At 48.1% G+C, this 25,187-nt stretch overlaps 1 protein-coding gene across 2 annotated transcripts in view; it reads right to left on the bottom strand.

Annotated features, from left to right (window-relative positions):
- Positions 1 to 25,187, bottom strand: part of HSD11B1L (hydroxysteroid 11-beta dehydrogenase 1 like) — a 132,699-nt gene that overhangs the window by 46,896 nt on the left and 60,616 nt on the right. For both annotated transcript variants that reach the window (XM_077475578.1, XM_077475577.1), the window contains exon 3: positions 585 to 696. In XM_077475578.1, the coding sequence (XP_077331704.1) occupies positions 585 to 696 (112 nt within the window). The remainder of the gene's footprint in view (positions 1 to 584; positions 697 to 25,187) is intronic.

The raw sequence follows: 25,187 nt of genomic DNA, 5'->3' as shown, positions 1-25,187 counted from the left end.
CAGCACTGGACGCTATCCATGCTAACCGACCGTGCTTCGGTTCTCTCCTCCCGGCTTCCGTACTTGGACCAGGGCATTCCCACCCAACTCTTGGAGCAACCACATGCCAGCTTGAGCTCAGACGGAGAAAGCATTGTAATATCTACCAGTGGACTGCGGCTTCACTCCTCTCCCTGACAGTATGCCAGCTGGCCCAGTACTCTGACACGTGGAGCACGGAGCTCCCGCTGATTGCTGCTTCTTCCCTTCCATCACCAGCACGCCTAGCTACCCAGAGCCCGCCGGTGAGTGAGTCCCCAGTTCGGCTCAGCGCAGTGGGGACATTGATGCCACCCCCACTGCCAGGTTTTCCCCATTCATGGATGCCCTCAGCTTCTCCCTGCTCTTGTGCGCTGGTTTCTTTTGTTGTACATTTTGGTATCCATATCTTCCAGTCATGGCCGATTTCCAACTGCACTGGGTTCAGTTCCCACTGTACCAATGTGATTTTCTTTACAGCCATACATGACAACAATCTAGCTCTGGTGACACCTGCCATTAAATTTTTACAGCATGTGAGTTGCTATATCAATCATTTCCCTCACCCAGGGCAGTTATAGCTTGTTCCATCACTTTTTCACGAGCTTCTGATGAGGCCATGTCAGCAAGGGCCAGTGACACACTCTTTGCTCCAAGGTCCAGGCACTTGGTTTTCACCTGTATTCAAAAGAAGGTTGAGTTTATTACCACATTCAGCGTGTTAGCAGCTAGGAAGGCTAACGCTATACCTTGTGCAACAAATGTCCTGTATTTGCTGATTTAATTGTTTACTAGGTCACAGCTTCTGTTATTTCTAAGGGCCCTTTCACACAGGCTTTCCGATCAGGTCCGCCTGCTCCATTCAGCCCCATGGAGCAGTAGATGTCAGCGTTGACATGTCCGCTGACACTATCTGCTATCCGATCTTATACTCTCCGCAAAATCGAGAAGGATAAGGACTCATCCGTCTGGTGGATCAGATGAAAATGGACAGGTGGCCCATTTTCATCTGGTATCCCCATAGAGGAGAGCGGGGCTATAACAGGTCCATCTCTGCACAGTGAGCGGAGACGGACCTGCCACCCGCCTGCTCAGCAGGGATCAGCGGAGCGTTCCCCTGCTGAGCAAAGCAGAGTCCGCCGGGCGGACAGCCCATGTGAAAGAGCCCTGATTCTGTTGGACAATTACTATTGCTGGACTACTTAACAGGTGCAACATACAAGAACAGAAATGATTTTGTAGGAAAATTTTTGATTTTTGTACTCACCGTAAAATCCTTTTCTCTGAAGTACATTGATGGACACAGCACCTTTAATCTTGACCTTATGGTTATATCGCCACCTTCAGGAGAGGACTAGGCAGAACATGTAAAAACAGCAAAACTGCACAGTACCGCCCAGGGGTCGGTCCTACTGGCTATAATCCCTCACTCTTCTTCCAGAAGCTCAGTTTGTCAAAAAGCAGTACAAACATTAATTGGAGGGGTGGGTGCTGTGTCCATTAATGAACTTCAGAGAAAAGGATTTTACGGTGAGTACAAAAATCCTATTTTTTCTTTCGTTCACTGACGGACACAACACCTTTAATCTTGACCTTAGGGACGTCCCCAAGCAGTGTCAAAAAAACGAGGGGTGGGAACACCAGGAAGATAAACTCCACGCATAACAACCAGAACTCCTCAACAGAGGAGTTGCAACCTTAAACAGCCACCTGCAAAATCTTGTGGCCGAAGCAAGCATCCGAAGATGCGCTCACATCAACCTTGTAAAATTTTGTGAAAGTGTGAACGAACGACCAGGTCGCCTCCTTACACACCTGGGAAACAGACGCTTGATATCGGAAAGCCCAGGAGGCATCAATTGCCCTGGTAGAATGTGATGTGACAGGAAAGGGGGGCGCCCGCCCCCTTAAGACATGAACCACGATCTGTGTGATCCACCGAGAAATGGTGGCCGATGAGACCGCCAGGCGCTTCTTAGGACCAGCCACAATACAAACAGTGAGTGCAACCTTCGGAAAGAAGCCGTAGCAGACAGATACACCTGCAGAGCCCAGTCCACGTCCAAGGAATGCAAAGCAACCTCTTTGGGATGTAACAGCCAAGGACATAAGGACGGATCACAATGTCCTCATTTAGATGAAAAGCCAAAAAAAAACCTTTGGAAGAAATGAAGGCTGCGGACGCACTTATCCTTATGGAGGACCAAGTAGGGAGACTTGCATGACAAGGTCGTCAACTCAGAAACCCTCCTGGCAGATGTAATAGCCAATAGAAAGACAACTTTCTGAGAGAGTGTGAATAAGGGAATCTCCCTAATGTTTTCAAACGGCGGTTTCTGAAGCACCGAGTGCACCAGATTCAAGTCCCACGGAGGCAGCCATAGTCGAATCAGAGGGGCCACATGTCAAACCCCCTGAACAAACGTACTCACCAATGAATGAGTCGAATGAGTCGCCAAAGGTCACTGAAAAAAGACAGCCAAAGCCGATACCTGCCCCTTAATGGTGCTTAATGCAAGTTTCCGATCCACTCCTCCCTGCAAAAACAGCAGGATTCTGGAGACTAAGTATGTGCGTGGACGCCACCCCATCTACTCACACATGGAGCCGTAGGCCTCCCACGTAAGTTGTTAAATCTTCTGAAAAGATGACTTCTGTGCCCTCAGCATAGTGGAGATGACCGAATCTGACAGACCTCGGTCCCTTAGCATCTGGCTTTCAACAGCCATGCCGTTAAAGCCAGCGACGGTAAAGCAGGATGAAGTATTGGACCTTGCGACAGAAGGTCCTCTCGTATCAGCAGCTGCCAAGGAACATCTGCCATCATTCGCACTATGTCGGCGTACCAAGGACGCTGAGGCCAATCTGAGCCAATCGGAATCACCAGAATCCCCTCGGCCTCCACTCTGCGTAGCAGACATGGTAGAAGTTTGAGTGGGGGGAAGGCATAAATCAGCCGATAATGCCCACATAGAGCCACCAACGAGTCTGCCGTGTCCTCCCAGAGATCTTTTGACCTGGCCAAAAACCTCTGTACCTTCCGAATTAATCAATAAGCCAAGAGATACACATCTGTTGTGCCCCACCTTAGGCAAAGGAGCCAAAATACACCCGGATGCAGTGACCATTCTCCCCTGGTCCAGCATCTGATGACTTAGGTAGTCCGCCTGCCAGTTTTCTATGCCCGGAATGTATACAGCCAACAGAGCCGGCACGCGTCTCTCTGCCCACCGCAGGATGTGAGTGACCTCTAGTGCTGCAGCCGAGCTCCTTGTTCCTCCTTGATGGTTGACATACCCCACCAGTTGTCCGTCTGGATCCTGACCAGACGCCCCTGCAGCCTCTGTAACCATGTGGAGAGGCACCACCTGATTGCCCGAAGCTCCAGCACATTGATCGGCAGGCGGGATTCTTCTTGCGTCCAGTGACCCTGGGCTGACTGTACGCTGCAAACCCCCCCCCCCAACCGGTCAGGCTGGTGTCCGTTGTGATCACTGTCCAATGAAGAGGAAGGAACATCTTCCCGGACCGAAGGCCAGGAGACCTCAGCCACCAGAGAAGAGATTCCCTGACTAGCTGGCTCACCCGAATTTGACCATCCAGGGATAACGGAGATTTGTCCCATTTGGACAGGATCTCTTTCTGCAAGACTCGAGTGTGGAATTGAGCATACGGTACGGCCTTGAAAGTGCCTACCATGAGACCCAGGACTCGCATGCAAAAACGCAGCGACGACTACCTGCGGGACACCAACAACTTCACTGCAGCTTGAAGAGTCTGCAGCTTGTCCGAAGGGAGAGACTCTCGCCTCTGAGGAGTCCAGAAGCAAGCCCAGGTACTCCAGGCATTGAGTTGGCACCAACAACGACTTCTGGAGGTTCAGTACCCAAACAAACTCCCAAAGCGTCTGTATGGTGATCGCCATATTCTCTCTTAATTCTGAGGCAGAAGCTGCTCTCAGAAGGAGGTCGTCCAGGTAACCCTTGGTGCTGACGCTAGGTGTAAGGGGAGAGCTACAAATTGGTAGTGCTCGCCCCCGACCGCAAATCGCAGAAACCTCTGATGCCTGACATATATATGGGGACATGCAAGTATGCGTCCTTGATGTCCAAGAACGGCAGGAAATCTCTCTGATGGAGTTCAGAAACCATGGAGCGAACTGATTCCATCCTGAACCTTTGTACTTTCACAAAGCCGTTGAGGGCCTTGAGATCCAGGACCAGACGAACCCCCCCTTTCTTTGGGCCTACAAACAGATTGGAGTAGAATCCCTGAAACCTTTCTGGCATCAGCACAGGTACTATCACCCCGCGCAGCAGCAGGTCCTTTACGGCCCCGAACAGGGCTTCCCGACGAGCCGGAAGAAGATGAAGGTTGGAGGGAAAAAATCTGTTTGGTGGACAAGAAAGAAACTCTATCTTGTATCCTGATGAAACTAGTTTGCAGACCCACTGGTCGGAAAGTAGGGAGGTCCACCGAGCTGCAAACTCCCGAAGGCGACCCCCCCACCCGAGAGTCGGACGGGGCGAACCTTCATGCAGCAACAGATTTGCTTGCAGGTTTGTTTGGCTTGCGAAACCAAGGGCGCTTTTGTCCTTCAGCGGGCACTTTGTCGAACTGGGAATGCTTACCCGCTGACCCGTGCGGATGAAAAATCCGCTTCTGAGCAGAAAAGGAGGGCCCTTGCCTACAGTGTGGATCCTTACCCTTCCTGGACTGTGGGAGCAATGTACTCTTAACCCTGGTAACATTCTTAATAATGTCATCCAGCGAGGCTCCAAATAGCCTCTCTCCCTGGAAGGGCAAATCTGCCAGTGTTTGGAGGCAGATAAACTAAATAAGAGATTGTTACTACGAGGTTATACCAAAACATGTCTGAAAAAGGCTTTTAACCACATAAAGAATCAAGATAGACAGGCGTTATTGTTTGGGAAAAAGAAATTCAAAAATGTAGAGGACACAACTAGACTAATACTACGTTTCTCTAACGAACACGAGAAAGTGAGGAAGGTCCTCACTAAATATTGGTCGGTGTTGACCGATGATCCAGTTCTGTCAACTTTGATCACTAAAAAACCTCAAATTACCTATCGGAAGGCTGGCTCCATTGGAGATTCACTGACACAAAGTGAATACAAAAGGAAGTCAATGCCTAGATCCCTGTAGAACCTGGGGAACTTACCCATGTGGGTCCTGTTCCTTCTGTGAGGTAATAAGACAACATACATCTTTTAAGTTACCCAATGGTGAGAAATTTCAATTAAAACATTTTGCGAATTGTAAAACGAGAGGAGTAGTTTATCTTTTCCAATGTGAATGTGGTGCTTTTTACATTGGAAAGACCAAACAAGAACTTAGCCAACGTATAAATAAACATCTTTCTAGTATGAGGATTTGTAATTTGTATCTTCCATTGGGTAGACATGTAGCAAAGGCACATGCCTATAGGATGCCTTCTGTGAACTTCACTGTTGTGGATCGGGTACATATACCACTTAGAGGTGGGGACTGGAACAAGATACTTTTGCAGCGCGAAATGCGCTGGATTAGGCATTTAGAAGCCACAACCCCCCCAGGTCTCAATGAGACAGAGAGCTTCAGGCCATTCTTGGATGGCTTCATTTCAGGTAAAACTGAGTGAAAAATATGGTGGCCGATTATGGGTTGGATTGGATATAGGATGTGGGGGTTGTTTTTATTTTTTAATTTTTTTTATCATAATGGGTTTTCCATATAAATATCATATTTTTTTGTAAACATCATTATCGTCACATGGTTCTTTTCTTTTTCCCCTTTAATCTAAGTAATCATCAGGACATGAGTCTCCCAAGCGGGATCTGTTGTCACTGTACTCCCGGGACAGGTAAGCCCACATATATGACTCAAGGGAAGGTAATGGTTTTCTTTCCTTTTTTGTGGTTGTTATGTGGGCTTTGGATTTTTTTTTTTGTTAACTTCAGTTAATGTGGTTATCTTAGATTTATTCAACTTTTTGCTGTGTCGGGTGGTTTTTTGAGTTGTGCCTTGGTTGACACATCACACCAGATAAGCATATTTTGGAGTTGTTTGTGATGAATTTGTCATCCTACATGGATATTATATCCATGTGGCCCATTTAGAATTGATCGGAAAATGGTCCCCATAAGGGTGGCGATATCACTCAAAATAGACCATATGATAATCCCCAAAAGAGTGGTGATATCACTTTAAATAGAGTTAATATAGGACTTTAGATACTTTTTGTTCCTTTCTAATCCAATAAGAGAATGAGAAGAAGGCGGGGCTGGATTCCACGGAGAGGCCCTCCGCCGATGGGGTATGTTGGTGGCAAAGATGGGCTTTCCGATGTGTGGGCAATATACTTTTGGTGAGTTGGTGAATGTTAATGTCTTAGATTGTTTGGATGTACACGCATTATTGGTTGTAAACAAAGTGCCGCAGGCTCCTCCCTTTCCATCTAAAGAGCCCCTTTGATTGGAGGATTATTTGGTGCCGGTTATCCTGATTCGGGCTATTTAAGGCAGGCGCCAGGAGCCCAAAAAGGTGGTAACACCTCACATGTCTCCAAGACTAGGGTGCAATGGCAGAAAGACGTGGGAATTTAGATTTTTGGTCTTTGGACTTTGGATGAGGCCTCAGACCTCAATATTGCCGTAAGTAATAGTAATATTTTTTCTACTTTCGAAAGAAATGGCAAAGTAGAAGTAAAGTTAAAAGTATCTTTATTGTTCTTTCTGCCTTAGGTTTTGCCCTTTTTCCCGGAGATTGAGGGCTCAGTTGTTTTTTCACACCTGGGCCGTTTGACATGTTAAAAGGAAGTTTTTGGTCCATCTATTATTGAGTCCTCTTGACTCCTGGGCTTTGCAGTACAGTGGTAAATCAACAGATGATCCTTCCTTTTTCGGCTGTCCTTTTTCAGCTGTTCTGGTGAGGGAGAGAGAATTGTCTCCTTGATGTAAAGGGCGAACATATGAGTAGTCAAATGTTGGTGCTATCTATGTAAATGGTGATATATAAAACATGTGTTTTCCTTCTTTATGTGTATTTTTTGATTGTGTAATATTTATTGTTTATTATGTGCTTTCAGAGAGTTGCTTCCCTAAAGAAAAAACTATTTACATGCACTTTTCGAAACACGTTGGAATAGCCGCTCATCTGTTGTATATATTCATGTATGCTGTATTGTCTAATGCATGATTGTATGATTATATAATCATGTTACATTATTGATTTTTTATATATATATATAGTGTCTCTCTTTTTTTGTTTTTTGTATTTATAATAAAAATATCTTTTTATAAGAATTATATATTTTTTGTATATTGCCTTAAAAATCCCATTCACTTTGAGGTATCAAATCTGGTTTAATCTGCCAGTGCTTTCTTAGATACCTGGTCCTGAAACCAGCATTTTAGCCAAATCAGGCGATGTAGCACCACAGCAGATACTGAGGCTCTAGAAAGCAAGGGGGCCTTATTTAAGGCCGCATCACAGACATACTTCAGGCCCTGCACCAACTGGTCTGCCAGTTCCACGCAGACTGGGGAAACTTGTTGCTTCTCCAACTCACTGTGCAACAATTTTGCCCATTCAGTAAGTGTCTGTGACACCAGGGCCATGGCCAACACTGACCGCAATGCTGACCCCACCACAGTAAACATGGACCGGGCAACCGCCTCTGCATTTCTGTCGGCAGGGTCCTTGAAAGCAGGGGTCCCTTCCACCGTAATCGTGGTTACCTTATTTTAACCTGGATACCGAGGGGTCAACAATCGGAGATGTCCATTTTTTCAGGAAACTCTCCTCAAAGGGGTAATGCACCGCCATCCGTCTCGGGGCTGAAAAGGCCCGCTGCGGGCTTCCCCACTCCTTGTAAATAAACGTATCAAAATAAGTTAAATAGGGAAACACCTTAGCAGTGCGGGCCGACTTGTGGGACCCAAAAGGTACTGACACCTCTGTAGATGCCCCCACTGTATCTACCATCTTTAGAGTATCCCGCACCGCAGTGATAAGTGCTCCTACTAGCGCTTTTTCCTGTGCTGACCTGGACACGGAGTCATCCTCACTGCCTGAACAGTCCTGGTCTGCATCCAAAACTTCAGAACAGGGGCCGCCTGCCACAGCGGGACCCGAGTCTGAATCAGAGTTTTCCCTAGAAGTCGGCAGGGGGAGGGGGCTTTTTTACCCCCCTTGCGCCCACACGTCGTTTCCACCCTGGCAACAAAGGACTCCAGGACCGCCGTCAGAGCGTCCATAGGCACCGCAGGTGCAGAAGAACCAGTTGCAATAACAGGGATGTCTGGGGAAGAAGCGCCAGCTTCTGACGCCATGCTGACCCACTCTTGCCTGTCACCACTTAGGGACCTAATGCAAGTCACAAATGCCCACCCTCCTATCTGCCACAGACTGAGGGGCCCCCCGTGGCCTAAAAACAGGGAAAAGGATGAGTGGACCACCAACACCCAGCGCAGCCCCCTGCCAGGACTCAGAGCCCCCCAGAGGACCCCCGGCCAGGTACGTGCACCACACCCCCTATGCCCAATCATACCTCCTCCCCATAGCATGGGGAGGAGGTAAAGGGACAGGGAGAGAAGGGAGAGACCCCCTAGTTGACCTCCCAGGGAATGCCCAGCTGTTCCATCCTGCTGAGACAGGTGGAACCATACTTACCCTTCCTGCAGGGATTGCTGAACACATTCCATGGACAGACCCATCACCCGAGCAGTACGGGGTGGCTGTCGGCCACAGCACACTGTGACACGGACAGCAGTAGCCCTGTCATATGTGCGCCCTGGAGCATATAGCTCACCGGCCACCCCTGGATCAGACGGGGCATGTCGTGGCTGACCCAGCGCTTGGTTAAGGTCTGCTCACGCTCCATGGCCAGGCTGGGAAGACTACCAGGATCTATATTATCCAGCCTGTCACACAGCCCGGCTGTTGATTGTAGATCACAGGAATCAAAAATGCAGAAAAAAGAAAAAATTCCAAGGACCAAGGGTCCCCACCGGGAGCCAGGTCCTTCTCCCACACTAGGCATAAAAAAACTGAGCTGCTGGAAGCAGAATAAGGGGTTATAGCCAGTAGGACCGCCCCCTGGGTGGCACTATGCAGTTTTTCTGTTTTTACATGTTCTGCCTAGTCCTCTCCTGAAGGTGGCAATATAACCCTAAGGTCAAGATTAAAGGTGAACGTAAGAGATATTGGCTTGGTTAGATAGGTAAGGCTAAGATTTGGCAATGAGCGATAAGTGAACATAGGTAGAGGACAAAAGATTAGCCACCTTTATTGTGTATTAAATCCCTTCAGCTGATCATTCTCCACTGCTGTCTGACTATGCCTTATTCTGCAATGTGTGACATCAGCCATCTTGGTTCATAATCTCATGAAACTAGAAATCAGGTGCAGCAGTGCCTGAGATCTTACACTATAGATATATAACAGTGTCTGCATAGTTCCAGTATCAACATCATCTAGCATAATCAAAAGCATTGATGCGGGACACAGAACATTTCTGTGGTATATAGTCATTGAGCACCAATGCTGGGCATTCCTCATTCCAACAATAGGGCATACAGTATAATGTATAGTAACTCTGTTCTGTTACTGACACCAGTGATGAAATATTCTTATTCCCATAGACACCAAAACCAGGACATTCCTTCTCCCATGGAAACCAATGCCAGGACATTCCTCCACCCATTTACACCAAGGCCAGGACATTCCTTCTCCCATAAACACCAAGGCCCAGGCTTAATTACATCTTTTCATCTAATAATGGTTGATATCTGTCTCAATCTCTTGATTACAGGAGGTATTGTACTGCTGTTTTAAGAGGGCTACCATGCTGCTGGCATGTTTTACCCTAGCCCCTAAAAAAATACCTAAGCTTTGCCTACACCTCTCCTGCACACTAAAGACCAGTTTTTATATTTAAGGTTTGAGCTCTCTCAAACTGTAGAAGTAATCCTATCACAGAGTAAAGACTTTTGCATATAGATCTACATTTTGCATCCTTTAGGGAGCAGCAGTGCTTGCTGCACTTGTTTCATAGTTTCATAGTTAGTTAGGTTGAATAAAGACACCAGTCCATCAAGTTCAACCTGAGTGTCTACAATTGTCCCTATCCCTGTACATTGCACACTCACATCGGTCCCTACCCTTAAGGAGCCCACAATTGAAGGTCCCCATTCATATACTATGGCCAATTTTTTTGACTGAAGCCAATTATCCTACCTGCATGTCTTTGGATTGTGGGAGGAAACCGGAGTACCCAGAGGAAACCCACGCAGGCACAGGGAGAACATGCAAACTCCAGGCAGGTAGTGTCGTGGTTGGGATTCGAACCAGCGACCCTTCTTACTGCTAGGTGAGAGTGCTAACCACTACACCACTGTGCTGCCCAAACTTGTGAATGAACCGTTACTATTCTGAGGCCACTATAAGCCTGCTTTCACACTGAGGTGCAGCGGTTTACCCACACCGCTGGTGCAGCACAGTGCATCTGCAAATTTCTTGGGTTAGCTGCACTTTGCCATAGACTTCTATTATATCCTGCAGGTGTGGTGCACTTTCTAAAAGCGCACCAAAACTCAGGAGTTTTGGTGCGCTTTCAAAAAGTGCACCAAACCTGAATCATATAATAGAAGTCTATGGCTAAGTGCAGCAAACCCACAGGAAAGTGTGAAATCAGCCCTATACTATTATGCCCAGTGTATTGCTTCACACTAATCTGTAGATCTCTTCTTTCCTGCTGCTGGCACCACTCTGGAGGCCACTAGCCGGGATAAGAGTTGGAGTGCAGTTGGTATCACTCCACATGGGACAGGAGCCAGCACTACAAAAGGAGGCATTGGCTTATGTGGCTCTTGCTCCCTACTACACCTCCAACTTTACAGGTAGTACCTCTGCATTGTACTCTGATACTCTGGAATGGTGGGTTAGCAAGCCCAGACCATGATCTACCAGTCACCTGTCCACGATCTACTAGAAGACCGCAATCTACTGGTTGCTGAATAGGGATGAGCCAAACTCACCCCCCCCCCCCCCCCCCCACCACGGTTCGAACATGCAAAAATGTTTGTTTGAACATGCGAACACCGTTAAAGTCTATGGGACATGAACGTGAAAAATCAAAAGTGCTAATTTTAAAGGCTTATATGCAAGTTTCTGCCCTAAAAAGTGTTTGGGGACCCGGGTCCTGCCCCAGGAGACATGTATCAATGCAAAAAAAAGTTTTAAAAACTTACATTTTTTCGGGAGCAGTGATTTTAAGACTGATTAAAGTGAAACAATAAAAATGAAATATTCCTTTAAATATCATGCCTAGGGGGTGTCTATAATATGCCTGTAAAGTGGCACAGTTTTCCAAGGAGAAAATAGGATTTTGTGCTCACCGTAAAATCCTTTTCCTGTTGCATCATGGCAGCATACACTCTGGGTTGTGACTCCACCCCCACAACCTGATAGAACCACATAGCTATAAGATGACGATACGGACTCCTGCCCCGGTATTCTCTTACTTTTCCTCACCTGTTGGGACCGCATGGATCATCACCCTTTTACCGCTTCGCCCCAGCCAGGTTCTAGCCTTTCCTGGGTGGAAGTCCTTGCTGGTACAGCCTCTAAAGGAAGCTAAATGGAAGGAACCCCACTCTGGTGATCTCAGGGGTATTAATACTATTTCTCTGCAGCCTGATGTGCTTTAAACAGGCAAGAGCATTATTACTACAGCCGCTGTATGCCTTAAATAGGCTGAAGGCATACAGTACCCTTAACCTATAAGCCTTAAATAGGCTTAGTTACCTGCAGTGGTCTCCAGCTTTTATTTTTTCTTGGTGTTATCCTCCCTCCTCTTGGCTGCCTTTTAGTCCCTCTTTGTTTTTTATTTTTTTACAGCTTCCTGTGCTCTGTAGTCCCCCAGCGTCAGCCGTCACTGCCCGAGCGTCCTGCCGCTTTCGCGCATGCTCAGTACGCAGGTTTGGGCATTCTATGGCCTTGTTCCAGTTTCCAAGATGGCGCCGCACGGCGCTACTGCACATGCGCGAGCGGGATGTGCCCCCGACGCCAATTTTAAAAGGGAAAGAACTCTTTTTCCATGCCAATGCCCTCCTGTGTCAGATTGATGTTTTTCCTCTGCTGCAAACCTTGTCTCAGCTTCTTCCTCAGTGTCACCATCCTGCATTTGGTAAATTATCTATTTTTTCTCCCTCTCTTTTTTCTCTGCCCATTTCTTTATCCCTCTTCCCCTTGTGTTACCTATCTCCCTTAGGCTTCCTCTATTCCCTATCTATGGAGACCACTGCCCCAGCAGATCACCGTCAGCCTAATAGGTAAGAGGGGAGGAGCTTGGTAAGTAGAGAAGATCGAAAAAGAGAGCAGGACACCACTAATGTTACCTAAATGGTTAGCCCCATCAGGTCCTCAAGATCTTCTGGATCAAGACGCAGAGAATCCTCCCACAGGAGAAGCCGTTCTGGCCATAGGCAGAGCCACTCAGGCGGAAGGAGATGCTCAGACAAAGGGAGTCACAGGAGAAGTCGCTTCAGGCCACGTTCAAGACGCACCCACTCCCACTGCAGAAGGTCCCCTGCTCATAGGCATCATTTGCCAGCACACCACTCCCGTCCATCCTGAAATGCCTGCTGGATATGTGGGGCCATAGCTCTTCCAGGCAGACTAGCCTGTCGCAGATGCTTCGATGAAGCCACCAGGGAGAAAAGGGCAAGAACCTAGAGAGCTTGCGGAGGCCTCTACCCCACGTATCGATCCTGACACGGAATTGTCACTACGAAGTGCCTCACCGGCTCCCCCCAAGTACATCTAGAGAACAAGATTCCCTGTCAGATGAGGAAGAACTGGAGGAATCACCTGGCTCTGATTTCTCTTTAATAGAGCCCTTCGTTAGATCAGTGAAGGAGGCCATTAATTGGGAGGAACCTCAGGAGGCCCAGCAAAAGCGGAAAAAATATTTCCCAAATCTTAAGAGGGAACCTGAAGCCTTCCCATTCATGGAAGAGCTGGAGGAGCTGATCAGTTAGGAGTGGCAGAAACCCGAGAGGAAAGTAAGTCTAAACAACCGACTTGCCAAATTATACCCCCTTAAAGAGCCTAAAGTTAAATCTCTGGTTTCTCCGCCAATTGTAGATGCATCCCTCATGCGTCTAGCCAGGCACGTGACACTCCCTATCGAGGACGCCGTGACGTTCAAGGATGTCCTAGATAGGAAGATAGATACAGATCTAAAGAGAGCTTACCTAGCGGCAGGAGGCGCGTGCAGGCCAGCCGTGGTGCTCGCAGCAGTGGGTAAAGCTATTGCCAGCTGGTCGGCGAACACAGAAAAGCTTGTTTCCGAGGGCGCAGACCAGGATAAGATAATTACAGCCTTGCAGGAGCTAAGCTTTGCAGGGGATTTTGTAGCAGAGGCTTCTGTAGATGCAATTAAGTCTGCATCTAGGGCCATGTTGTCTTCTGTGATGGCCAGACGAGCTCTCTGGCTAAAACCCTGGGCGGTAGACCCTGCCTCCAAGTCCAACTGGTGCCGCATCCCATATGATGGCGAGAACCTTTTTTGGCGCAAAATTGGACTCAGCCATATCGAAGGTAACTGGCGGGAAATCAGGGCTTATTCCCTCAGATAGAAAGCCGAAGCTACAGAGGCCTCCTCCCTTTAAACGTAATCTCCCGGATAGGTACAGGGATGCTAAGACCTACAGGCCTGGTAGGGAATATAGGAGGAATTGGAAGAACCCTCAAACATCCTTCCTGAAGTTCCAAAATCCTAGGACCCCGGCATCCACTGACCAGAAGTCTTTTTGAAGGTGCGCCCACCCAACCAGTTGTTGTGGGGGCCAGACTTTCACAGTTCACGCTGGTCTGGACAGAAATAATAAGGGATCCCTGGACGATAGCCACCGTCCATGTCGGGCATAGATGGTCATTCAGGGGACACCCCCCCGGGGGATCTTTTTTGCCCAACAAACCTCCCGTCATCCCGGGAAAAAAGGTTAGTTCTAACCGAATATGTCCAAAACTAAGTAGTTGTGGAAGTACCCCTATAGGCCGGGGGTTCTATTCCCCACTTTTCCTACTCAAGAAAAAGTCAGGAGACTTGCGTCCTTCCTGGATCTAAAGAACCTCAACCACTCTATCTGGGTAGAGGCATTCAAAATGGAAAGTCTGCAGTAAATCCTCCAGGCTATAAACCTGGGGGACTGGATGCTTTCCATAGACTTGCAGGACGCTTGCCTTCATATCCCTATCCATACAGCATTCCAAAAATTCCTCAGATTCTCGGTGAATGAGGAGCACTTCCAATTCCAAAGCCTTCCATTCAGAATCTCTACAGCTCCCAGGACATTTACAAAGGTCCTTGTTCCCGTCATCGCGTACCTGAAGGAGAGAGGACTGAGAGTCCACCACTATTTGGATGACATCCTCCTCCTCTCAGACAGCCAGGTGTCCCTGATACAACACCGAAAAATCCTAGTCTCCACTCTGCAGAGACTAGGGTGGCTAAAAAACTGGGGGAAGAGCAATGCTCAACCCACACAGAGAATGGTCTTCCTAGAAGCCGGACTAGATAGCCGGACTAATACAATACAGCTGCCTCCAGAGAAGTCTTCCCTATTAATCCAGAAAGTGAAAAGGGCAATTTTAGCAAAATCCCTATCAGCCAGGGTATGCCTCAGCCTCCTAGGCTCTCTATCAGCGACCATCCCAATGGTCCAATGGGCACAGTGAAACACCAGACCTCTACAGACCTCTTTCCTACGCCAGTGGGACGGATCGTCTATGACCCAAATGATCCGTATCTCGGAGGGAGTCAAACAGTCATTACATTGGTGGACTCGTCCCTGCAACTTGAGCATTTGCAGATACAGTATATAGTCACCCCTCCTCAAGGGATAGTAACCTCAGAAGCCAGTCTGGAGGGATGGGGGGCACACTACCAGTCTCATGCGGTGCAGGGCCGTTGGGCATTCAAAGTACAGGACTCGGTCTCAAATGTGCTGGAGATGAAGGCAGCCTTCCAAGCCCTTCTGGCCTTCAGCACTCACTTAAGGGGGAAGCAAGTTCTCTTAAAAATGGACAACAGGGTAGCTGTCGCCTACATCAACAGGCAAGGGAGGGCCAGGAGCTCCTCCGTGATGCAGGAAGTTCTCCCTTTGATGGAATGGGCACAGTTGAACCTGTCAGACCTGAAGGCAGCTTACATTCCGGGTACCGACAACATCTTAGCCGACACTCTCAGCAGAAAATTTGTCTCCAACGAGTGATCCCTGAGCCCACAAGCCTTCACCCTCATCTCTCAGACCTGGGGCCCTCCGGACATAGATCTTGCTGCGACACCAGCGAATTTGAAGTGCTAGAGATTCTTGTCGAGGATCCCCTTTCCTTCAGCAGAGGGGACAGATTGCCTCCAGCACCCCTGGAACTTCCATCTCGGATATATCTTCCCTCTGACTCCCCTCATAGCGAGATTCCTCCTGATGCTCAAGAGATCGACAGCATTGGTGGTAGCTGTGATTCCCTTCTGGCCCAGGAGGCCATGGTTCACCACCCTCCTACAGCTCAACATGGCAGACCCACTTCCTCTCCCGCTGTCAGCCGACTTGCTCTCCCACGGCCAGCTACTCCATCCAGATCCAGAGAAACTGCACTTGATGGCCTGGAGACTGAGAGGGCTAGGTATCTCCCAGAAGGTAGTTGATACACTACTCCAAGCCAGGAAACCTACCACCAACTGCACCTATCGAAGGGTCTGGGAAAAGTTTGATGCCTTTGCCCAGGACCAAGGCTGGGATCTATCCTCCCTATCGGCATCACAAATCCTAGAGTTCTCGCAGTCAGACTTGGACAAAGGTCTAAGTTCCAGTACTCTGAAGGTACAAGTGTCAGCTCTATCCACCCTGACGGGGGTTAAATGGGATCATGACCCTCTTGTCATGCAGTTTCAGAGGGCCTGCCTTAAACTAAGACCTACTAGAAAACCCTCCTTTCCGACATGGGACCTATCGGTCGTCTTAGAGGCCCTATCTAAAGAACCTTTCTTTCCGATGAAAAACATTTCCCTCTGGGACCTGACGCTAAAAGTTGCATTTCTGGTTGCTATAACGTCAGTGAAAAGGGTTTCAGAGATGCAAGCCTTACTGACTAAAGAGCCATACCTGGTCATCCATCCAGACAGGATAGTTCTAAGACCTTCGGATCGCTTTATCCCTAAGGTGGCATCCTCATTCCACTTCAACCAGGAAATCAACCTGCCAGCTCTCATCAAAGACCAGGGCAACCCTCACCCTCTGGATGTCAAGGGCAACATCCTAAAGTACCCTTCAGCATCCAAATCTATTAGGAAATCAGAGAACCTCTTCATCATTCCCTACGGCCTTAGGGAAGGTCAAGCAGCATCAGCCTGAACCATTGCTTCATGGATGGTGAAAACCATTAAGAAGGCCTACTTGTTGAATGCTCTGAAAATTCCTGAAGACTTGAGCGCGCATTCCACCAGGGCAGTGGCCACCTCCTGGGCAGCTTATTGTAGGGTCTCAGCGGAAACCATCTGCAGGGCGGCCACCTGGTCCTCCAGGAACACCTTTATATCTCACTACAAGGTGGACTCGGCACGGCTATCAACCGTGGATTTTGGAAAGTCCATTATTCAAGCCAACTCTTCTATTCCTTGCTAATAAACCTTTACCTTTGCATCTCCCACCCAGTCTGCGAGTTACTCCCCAAAGTGTATGCTGCCCTGATGCGACAGGAAACCGGAAAATTGTATACTTACCTTTCCGTAATTTTCCTTTCCTGTCGCATCTTCATGGCAGCATACAATGACCCACCGGCGAAAGGTGATTCATATATACAGAGAATACCGGGGGGGGGGGGCCGTATCGTCATCTTATAGCTATGTGGTCCTATCAGGTTGTGGGGGCAGAGTCACAACCCAGAGTGTATGCTGCCATGAAGATGCGACAGGAAAGGAAAATTATGGAAAGGTAAGTATACAATTTTCCGGTTTCTCTGAAGTTCATTGATGGAAACAGCTCCATTAATCTTGACCATAGGGTTATTACGCCACCTTCAGGAGAGGACTAGGCAGAACATGTAATACATGTGAAAAACAACAGAAATGTACAGTTCCGCCCAGGGGGCGGTCCCTCTGGCAATAACCCCTCAGCCTGCTTCCTGCAGCTCATTACGTCAACAAGCTGTCAGGGCTGGCTTAGCCCTTCCTTCTCTGGGCTGGCTGCTCAGCTGTTGGCCAATTGCCAGCTCTCATCTCTCTCCAGTTACCCAGCTGTTCCTGATCCTGCTCGTCTGACCTACTTAAAGCTGTCCAGCTCACTTCATCTCTGCCTTTGCCTTGGTCCCATCACAAGAAACCATCTCCTGCCTTCCTGTTTAAAGACTGGCTTGCTGACATCCCTTCTGGCTCCTTATCCTGCTTGCTGTTCCTCTACTTGGATCCCTGACTTCTGGCCTGGCTGATTACCCGATTTGGTTACTGAACTCTGGCCTGGCTGACTACTCTATCCGGTTACTGGACTCTGGCTATGCTTTGACTACGCCTACTCTATTTACCTTTTTATTAATAAAGTGTGATTTAATTGTACTTCTGTCTCAGTCTGGTTCATGGTTTCTGACACAAGCAGTATAATGTAAACTAATAGGAGGGGTGGGTGCTGTGTCCGTCAATGAACTTCAGAGAAGAGGATTTTACAGTGAGTACAAAAATCCTATTTTCTCTTTCGTTCATTGACTGACACAGCACAATTAATCTTGACCATAGGGACGTCCCCAAGCAGTGTCATAATGAGGGGTGGGAACAGCTAAAAATAACTTCACACACCACCAGAGGTGCTCCCCAACGGAGGAGTCAACACCTGAACCAACCACATCAGAACTTGTGGCCAACATATGCATCAGAATGCACTGACAACCAAAATGTAACTTTCTCTAACAAGAAAAGAGTGTAAATTGGGACTACAAAACGATTACACGGCCGCCTGCAAAACTTTGCGGCCAAAGCATGCATCAGAAGATGCGCTTACATCAACTTTGTAGAACTTTGTGAAAGTGTGAACGGCCGAAAGTATTCGGCCCCCTTGAACTTTTCAACCTTATGCCACATTTCAGGCTTCAAACAAAGATATAAAAATTTTATTTTTATTTTTTGTGAAGAATCACCAACAAGTGGGACACAATTGTGAAGTGGAACGAAATCTATTGGATTTTTGAAACTTTTTTAACTAATAAAAAAATGAAAAGTGGGGCGTGCAAAATTATTCGGCCCCCTTTGCGTTAATACTTTGTAGAGCCACCTTTTGCTGCGATTACAGCTGCAAGTCGCTTGGGGTATGTCTCTATCAGTTTTGCACATCGAGAGACTGAAATTCTTGCCCATTATTCCGTGCAAAACAGCTCGAGCTCAGTGAGGTTGGATGGAGAGCGTTTGTGAACAGCAGTTTTCAGCTCTTTCCACAGATTCTCGATTGGATTCAGGTCTGGACTTTGACCTGGCCATTCTAACACCTGGATACGTTTATTTGTGAACCATTCCTTTGTAGATTTTGCTGTATGTTTGGGATCATTGTCTTGTTGGAAGCTAAATCTCCGTTCCAGTTTCAGGTCTTTTGCAGACTCCAACAGGTTTTCATCCAGAATGGTCCTGTATTTGGCTGCATCCATCTTCCCCTCAATTTTAACCATCTTCCCTGTCCCTGCTGAAGAAAAGCAGGCCCAAACCATGATGCTGCCACCACCATGTTTGACAGTGGGGATGGTGTGTTGAGGGTGATGAGCTGTGCTGCTTTTACGCCAAACATATCGTTTTGCATTATGGGTAAAAAGTTCGATTTTGGTTTCATCTGACCAGAGCACCTTCTTCCACATGTTTGGTGTGTCTCCCAGGTGGCTTGTGGCAAACTTTAGACGAGACTTTTTATGGATATCTTTGAGAAATGGCTTTCTTCTTGCCACTCTTCCATAAAGGCCAGATTTGTGCAGTGTACGACTGATTGTCGTCCTATGGACAGACTCTCCCACCTCAGCTGTAGTTCTCTGCAGTTCATCCAGAGTGATCATGGGCCTCTTGGCTGCATCTCTGATCAGTCTTCTCCTTGTCTGAGCTGAAAGTTTAGAGGGACGGCCAGGTCTTGGTAGATTTGCAGTGGTCTGATACTCCTTCCATTTCAAAATGATCACTTGCACAGTGCTCCTTGGGATGTTTAAATCTTTGGAAATCTTTTTGTATCCAAATCCGGCTTTAAACTTCTCCACAACAGTATTACGGACCCGCCTGGTGTGTTCCTTGGTCTTCATGATGCTCTCTGCGCTTTCAACAGAACCCTGAGACAATCACAGAGCAGGTGCATTTATACAGAGACTTGATTACACACAGGTGGATTCTATTTATCACCATCAGTCATTTAGGACAACATTGGATCATTCAGAGATCCTCGCTGAACTTCTGGAGTGAGTTTGCTGCACTGAAAGTAAAGGGGCCGAATAATTTTGCACGCACCACTTTTCAGTTTTTTATTTTCTAAAAAAGTTTAAATTATCCAATAGATTTCGTTCCACTTCACAATTGTGTCCCACTTGTTGGCGATTCTTCACAAAAAATTAAAATTTTATATCTTTATGTTTGAAGCCTGAAATGTGGCAAAAGGTTGAAAAGTTCAAGGGGGCCGAATACTTTTGCAAGGCACTGTAGCCGCCTTACACACCTGGGAGACTGACGCTTGATGTTGGAGAGCCCCAGAGGTCCCAATTGCCCTGGTGGAATGGGCCATGACAGGAAAGGGGGGCACCTGTCCCTTCAAGGTGTAAGCCTGGACCACGATCTGTCTGATCCACCTGGAAATGGTGGTCGACGAGACTGCCAGCCCTTTTTTCGGACCAGCCACTGAAATGAACAGAGAATCTAACTTCCAGAAGGGAGCCGTGGCAGACAGATATACCCTTAGAGCCTGGACCATATCCAGGGAATGGAGAGCCACCTCCTTAGGATGTGTTGGTTTAGGACACAGAGATGGTAACCCAATATCTTCATTGAGATGAAAGGCTGAAACCACCTTCGGCAGAAAAGAAGGTTGCGGACACAACACCACCTTATCCCTGTGGAAAACCAGATAGGGCAATTTGCAAGACAAGGCTGCCAGCTCAGAAACCCTCCTGGCAGATGTAATAGCCACTAGAAAGACCACTTTCTGGGAAAGAGCCAACAAGGATGTGTTGTTGGATCCCTGATGTTTTCAAACTGTGGTTTCTGAAGCGCCGATAGCACCAGGTTCAGATCCCACGGAGGTAGGGATGGTCCCACCGGAGGGACTACATGCCCAACCCCTCGCACAAAGGTGCTCACCATTGAGTGAGACACCAGGGGTTGTTGGAAAAAAACAGCCAAGGCTAAAATCTGTACCTTGATGGTGCTCAAGGCCAACTTCTGTCCTACTCCACTCTGTAAGAACAGCAGGATCCTGGACACAGAATAGTTGCGGGGATGTCATCCCATCTCCTCACACATGGAGATATAAGCCTTCCATATGGTATATCTTCAGAGAAGAAGATTTTTGTACCCTCAGCATAGTGGAAATTACCGAGTCCAACAGACCTCGGTTCCTTAGAACCTGCTTTCAACAGCCATGCCGTCAAAACCAGCGACAGAAAAGCAGGATGGAGTCAGACCTTGCGATAGGAGGTCTTCTCGCATCGGCAACCGCCAAGGAGCATCTGCCACCAGGTCGCCGTACCGAGGATGCCGAGGCCAATCTGGGGCAATCAGTATCACTGGAATCCCCTTGGCCTCCACTCTGTGGAGCAGATGTGGTAACAGTTTGAGCGGAGGGAAGGCGTAAATCGGCCAATACCGCTCCCATGGAGCCACCAATGCGTCTGTCGAGTCCGCCCAAGGATCTCTTGTCCTGGACACGAACCTTCGCACCTTTCAACTGAGCTGAGAGGCCAGAAGATCTACATCTGGTGTGCCTCACCGCAGGTAAAGAAGCCTGAACACCTCCTGATGCAGTGATCATTCTCCTGGGTCCAGCATCTGGCGACTTAGATAGTCCGCCTGACAGTTTTCTACTCCCGGGATGTTTATGGCCGACAGGGCCGGTATGTGTCGCTCTGCCCACTGAAGGATGTGATCGACCTTCCGTGCTGCAGCCGAGCTTCTTGTTCCTCCTTGATCATTGACATATGCCACCGCTGTGGCATTGTCTGACTGGATTCTGATCGGGCGTCCTCGTAGTCTCATCGACCATGTGGAGAGGCATAGCCTGGTCGCTCGAAGCCGTGCTCATTGATCGGTAACTGGGATTCCTCCCTCGACCAGAGGCCCTGGGTCGATTGTACTCCCAGTACTCAACCCCAGCCATTCAGGCCGACGTCCGTTGTGATCACCGTCCAATGAAGAGGTAGGAACGATTTCCCGGCCCGAAAGGCCGGAGATCTCAGCCACCAGCGATTTCCTGGACCGAAGATCTCAGGCACCAGAAAAGAGAGTCCCTAACTGTCTCACCCTAATCTGCTGACCCGGGGATAACGTAGATTTGTCCCATTTGGAAAAAATCTCCTTCTGCAAGACTCTAGAGCTGTACGATTCTGGCCAAAATGAGAATCACAATTTTTTTTTGCTTAGAATAAAAAGATCATGATTCTCGCGACATAAAATCTTTCACATTATACAAAAAAAAGGGCTAACTTTACTGGTTAGTTTTTTTTTTTATTCATTAAAGTATTTTTTTTTATAAATTGCATTTGAAAGACCTCTGCGCAAATACAGTGTGACAAAAAATATTGCAACAACCACAGTTTTATTCTCTAGGGTCTCTACTAAAAAATATATATATATATATATATATATATATATATATATATATATATATATATATATATATATATATAATGTTTGGGGGTTCCAAGTAATTTTCTAGCAAAAGAAAAAACTTTTTCTAACTTAAAACCAACAAATGTCAGAAAAAGGCTTATGCCAATTTGTACACACGATCAAATTGTCTGGCGGCCTTGGTCCGGCAAACAATCGGACTTTATAACGAACGGACTTGGCCACACACGGACACTCCGAAAGTCTGGCGATTTCTAACGCGATGACGTACAGCATGTACGACGGGACTCGAAAAAGGAAGTTCAGTAGCCAGTAGCCAATAGCTTCTTTCTGGTACTTGCTTCAGAGCATGCGTCATTCTTAGTCCGCCTGACTAGCACACTGACGAACGGATTGTCCGCTGAAAGCCAAGTCCGGTGGACAAATTTTGAGTAAAAACTACTTTCTAAGTCTGCCAGACTTTTACGATGAAAAAGTCCGCTGGAGCCCACACACGATCGAATTGTCCGGCGTACTGTGGTCCGGCGGACCAAGTCCGCCAGACAATTCGATCGTGTGTACACGTCATTGGTGTTTAAGTGGTTAAACTTTTTTCACTTACACACAAAGTTGATTCCATTGACAAATTGTTACAATGTTTTATACTTAAGTTCAACAGATAAAGACTGTTGTGATTCTTGGCAGACTGCCCAGTTTTTCTCTTCTTTTCTTTTGAAGGCTGTGGCTTCAGAAGAGAAGAGAGAATTCTTTGCATAGAAAGAATTGAGACACTTTAGTCAAGATCGCGATTCTTGACAATTAATTATGCAACTCTGCAAGACTCTGGTGTGAAATTGGGCGTACGGTACCGCCTCGAAGGAGGCAACCATGAGGCCCGGAACTCGCATGCAGAAATGCAGCGACGACCACCTGCGGTTCATCAACAGCTTCACCGCAGCTCTGAGAGTCTGCAGTTTGTCTGAAGGAAGAAACGCTTTCGCTTCCACGGAGTCCAGCAGTACGCCTAGGTACTCCAGGCACTGAGTCGGCACTAGCACTAACTTTTTGAGGTTCAACAAACACCCAAATTCCTGTTTGCATGGTGATCACCACATCCTCCCTTAATTCTGAGGCGGAAGCTACTCTCAGAAGGAGATCTTCTAGGTAACCCATGATTGCGATCCCACGTTTTTTGCAACAAAGCCAAAATTGGAGCCAATACCTTGGTAAAGACTCAGGGAATGAAGCCAGGCCAAAGGGGAGAGCCACAAACTGGTAGTGGTCTTCCCCTACTGCAAATCGCAGAAAACTCTGACGCCTGAGGCATATGGGTATGTGCAGGTACGCGTCCTGGATATCCAGAGACGCCAGGGAGTCCCCCTGATGGAGCGCCGCAACAACGGAGCGAGCTGTTTCCATTTTGATCCTCTGTAGTTTCACAAAGCAATTGAGGGCTTTCAGGTCCATGATTGGACATATCCCTTCCTTTTTGGGGACTACAAACAGATTGGAATAGAATCCCTGAAACCTTTCCATTTCTGGAACAGGCACCATCACCCCACGGCTGAGCAGGTCCCTTACTGCCCCAAGCAGGGCCTCCCGGCGAGCTGGGAGTAAGGGTATGCTGGAGGAAAAGAATCTGTTTGGGGGCCAAGAGAGGAACTACATCTTGTAGCCCGATAAAATCAGTTCGCAGACCCATTGGTCAGAGGCTCCCAGGCCTGTCGGACTGGGAGCATTTACCTGAGGTCCCAGGAGAATGAAAAAGCCTCTTGTGAGCAGAAAAGGAGGGCCCTTGCCTGCGGCGTGGCTCCTTACCCTTCCTGGACTGTGGAAGCAACGTGCTCTTCCCACCTGTGACATTCTTTCTAATTTCATCCAGCGAGGCTCCAAATAGCCGCTCACCAAGGAAGGGCAAATCCATCAAGGCTTTTTTAGATGCCTTTTTCGCAGACCAGCATTTCAGCCAGATCAGGCGCCGCAGCACCACTGCTGATACTGATGCTCTGGAGAGCAAGGGAAGTGTATCCAGGGCCGCATCACAGACATACTTAAGGGCGTGCACCAACTGGTCTGCTAGTTCCACGCAGAGTGGAGGAGACGGCTGCTTCTCCAATTTACGGTGCAATAGTTCTGCCCACTCAGTAAGGGTCTGCGACCGGTTGTATCGGTAGGGGTCGTGAATGCAGGAGCCCCTTCTACCAGGATCGTGGTTACTTTATTTAACCTGGATACTGGGGGGTCAACGACCGGGGGAGCCAGCCATTCTTTAAGAAGATTCTCCTCAAAGGGGTAATGGGGCCATTCTTTTTGGGACCAAAAAGGTCCGTTGCAGGTTTCCCCATTCCTTGTATATGAACTTATCAAAGTAAGACAGATATAGAAACAACTTGGGTGTATGGGCTGGCTTACGGGACCCAAAAGGGACTGCCACCTCGGCAATGGATCCCGCCGCATCCTGTATTTTCAGGGTATCACGTACAGTGGTGTTAAGTGCTCCAACTAGTGCTTTTTCCTGTGCAGACCCGGAATCATCCTCATTGTCCGATCGGTTCTGGTCAGCGTCCTCTGACACATCAGAACAGGGGCCGCCAGTCACTGCGGGCCCGAGTCTGAATCAGAGCTCTCCCCGGAGGATGGGGGAGGGGCAGAGGCCGGTTTTTACCCCCCTTGCGCCCGCACACTGCCTCCACCCTTGCAACAAATGTTTCAAGGACCGCCGACAAAGTGTCCAAAGGCACTGCACTATTTGGAGGCAACCCGGTTGCAATTGCAGGGAGGTCTGGGGAACAAACGCCAGCTTCTGACGTCATTCCGACCCACCCTGTCTGCCACCCTTGGGGACTTAGGACAAGGTGCTCAATCCCACCCTCCTAGCTGCTACAGACTGAGGGGCCCCCACCGCAGGACTCACCACCCCGACCGAGTGCTGCACTGTGCTGTTGCTGATGGCTGTGACAGCTCACAAATGTCCAGGAACAAAAACCGCGCTGTTCTGAGACACATGGAACCAGCGCTGTGGAGAAAAACCGCAGAGGCTTCAAGAAAATGGCAGCCGGGCACCCTTGCATAGAAAAAATCATAGGGAAAATGGCCGCTGACCATGCTTCTCACAGAGGCTAACAGAAAATGGCCGACGATCATGCTGTACACAGAGAATACACAGACAATAGCGGTGGTCAGCACTATGCTGGCAGCACATGCAGAGCCCACAGACACCAGCAGAGAGACAGATGACAGCACAGGGACACAGACAGCACAGCCCCCAATCAAGGATCAGAGCCCCCCCCCCAGATCGTGGTTGACCCAGTGTGTAGCTAGGGCCTACACACAC

Source organism: Lithobates pipiens, unplaced genomic scaffold (genome assembly GCF_037356315.1).
Source record: "Lithobates pipiens isolate NorthernLeopardFrog02 unplaced genomic scaffold, aLitPip1_a1.2 Scaffold_13, whole genome shotgun sequence".
In the NCBI taxonomy this organism is placed as follows: Eukaryota; Metazoa; Chordata; class Amphibia; order Anura; family Ranidae; genus Lithobates; species Lithobates pipiens.
This window is presented reverse-complemented; position numbering and strand designations above follow the sequence as displayed.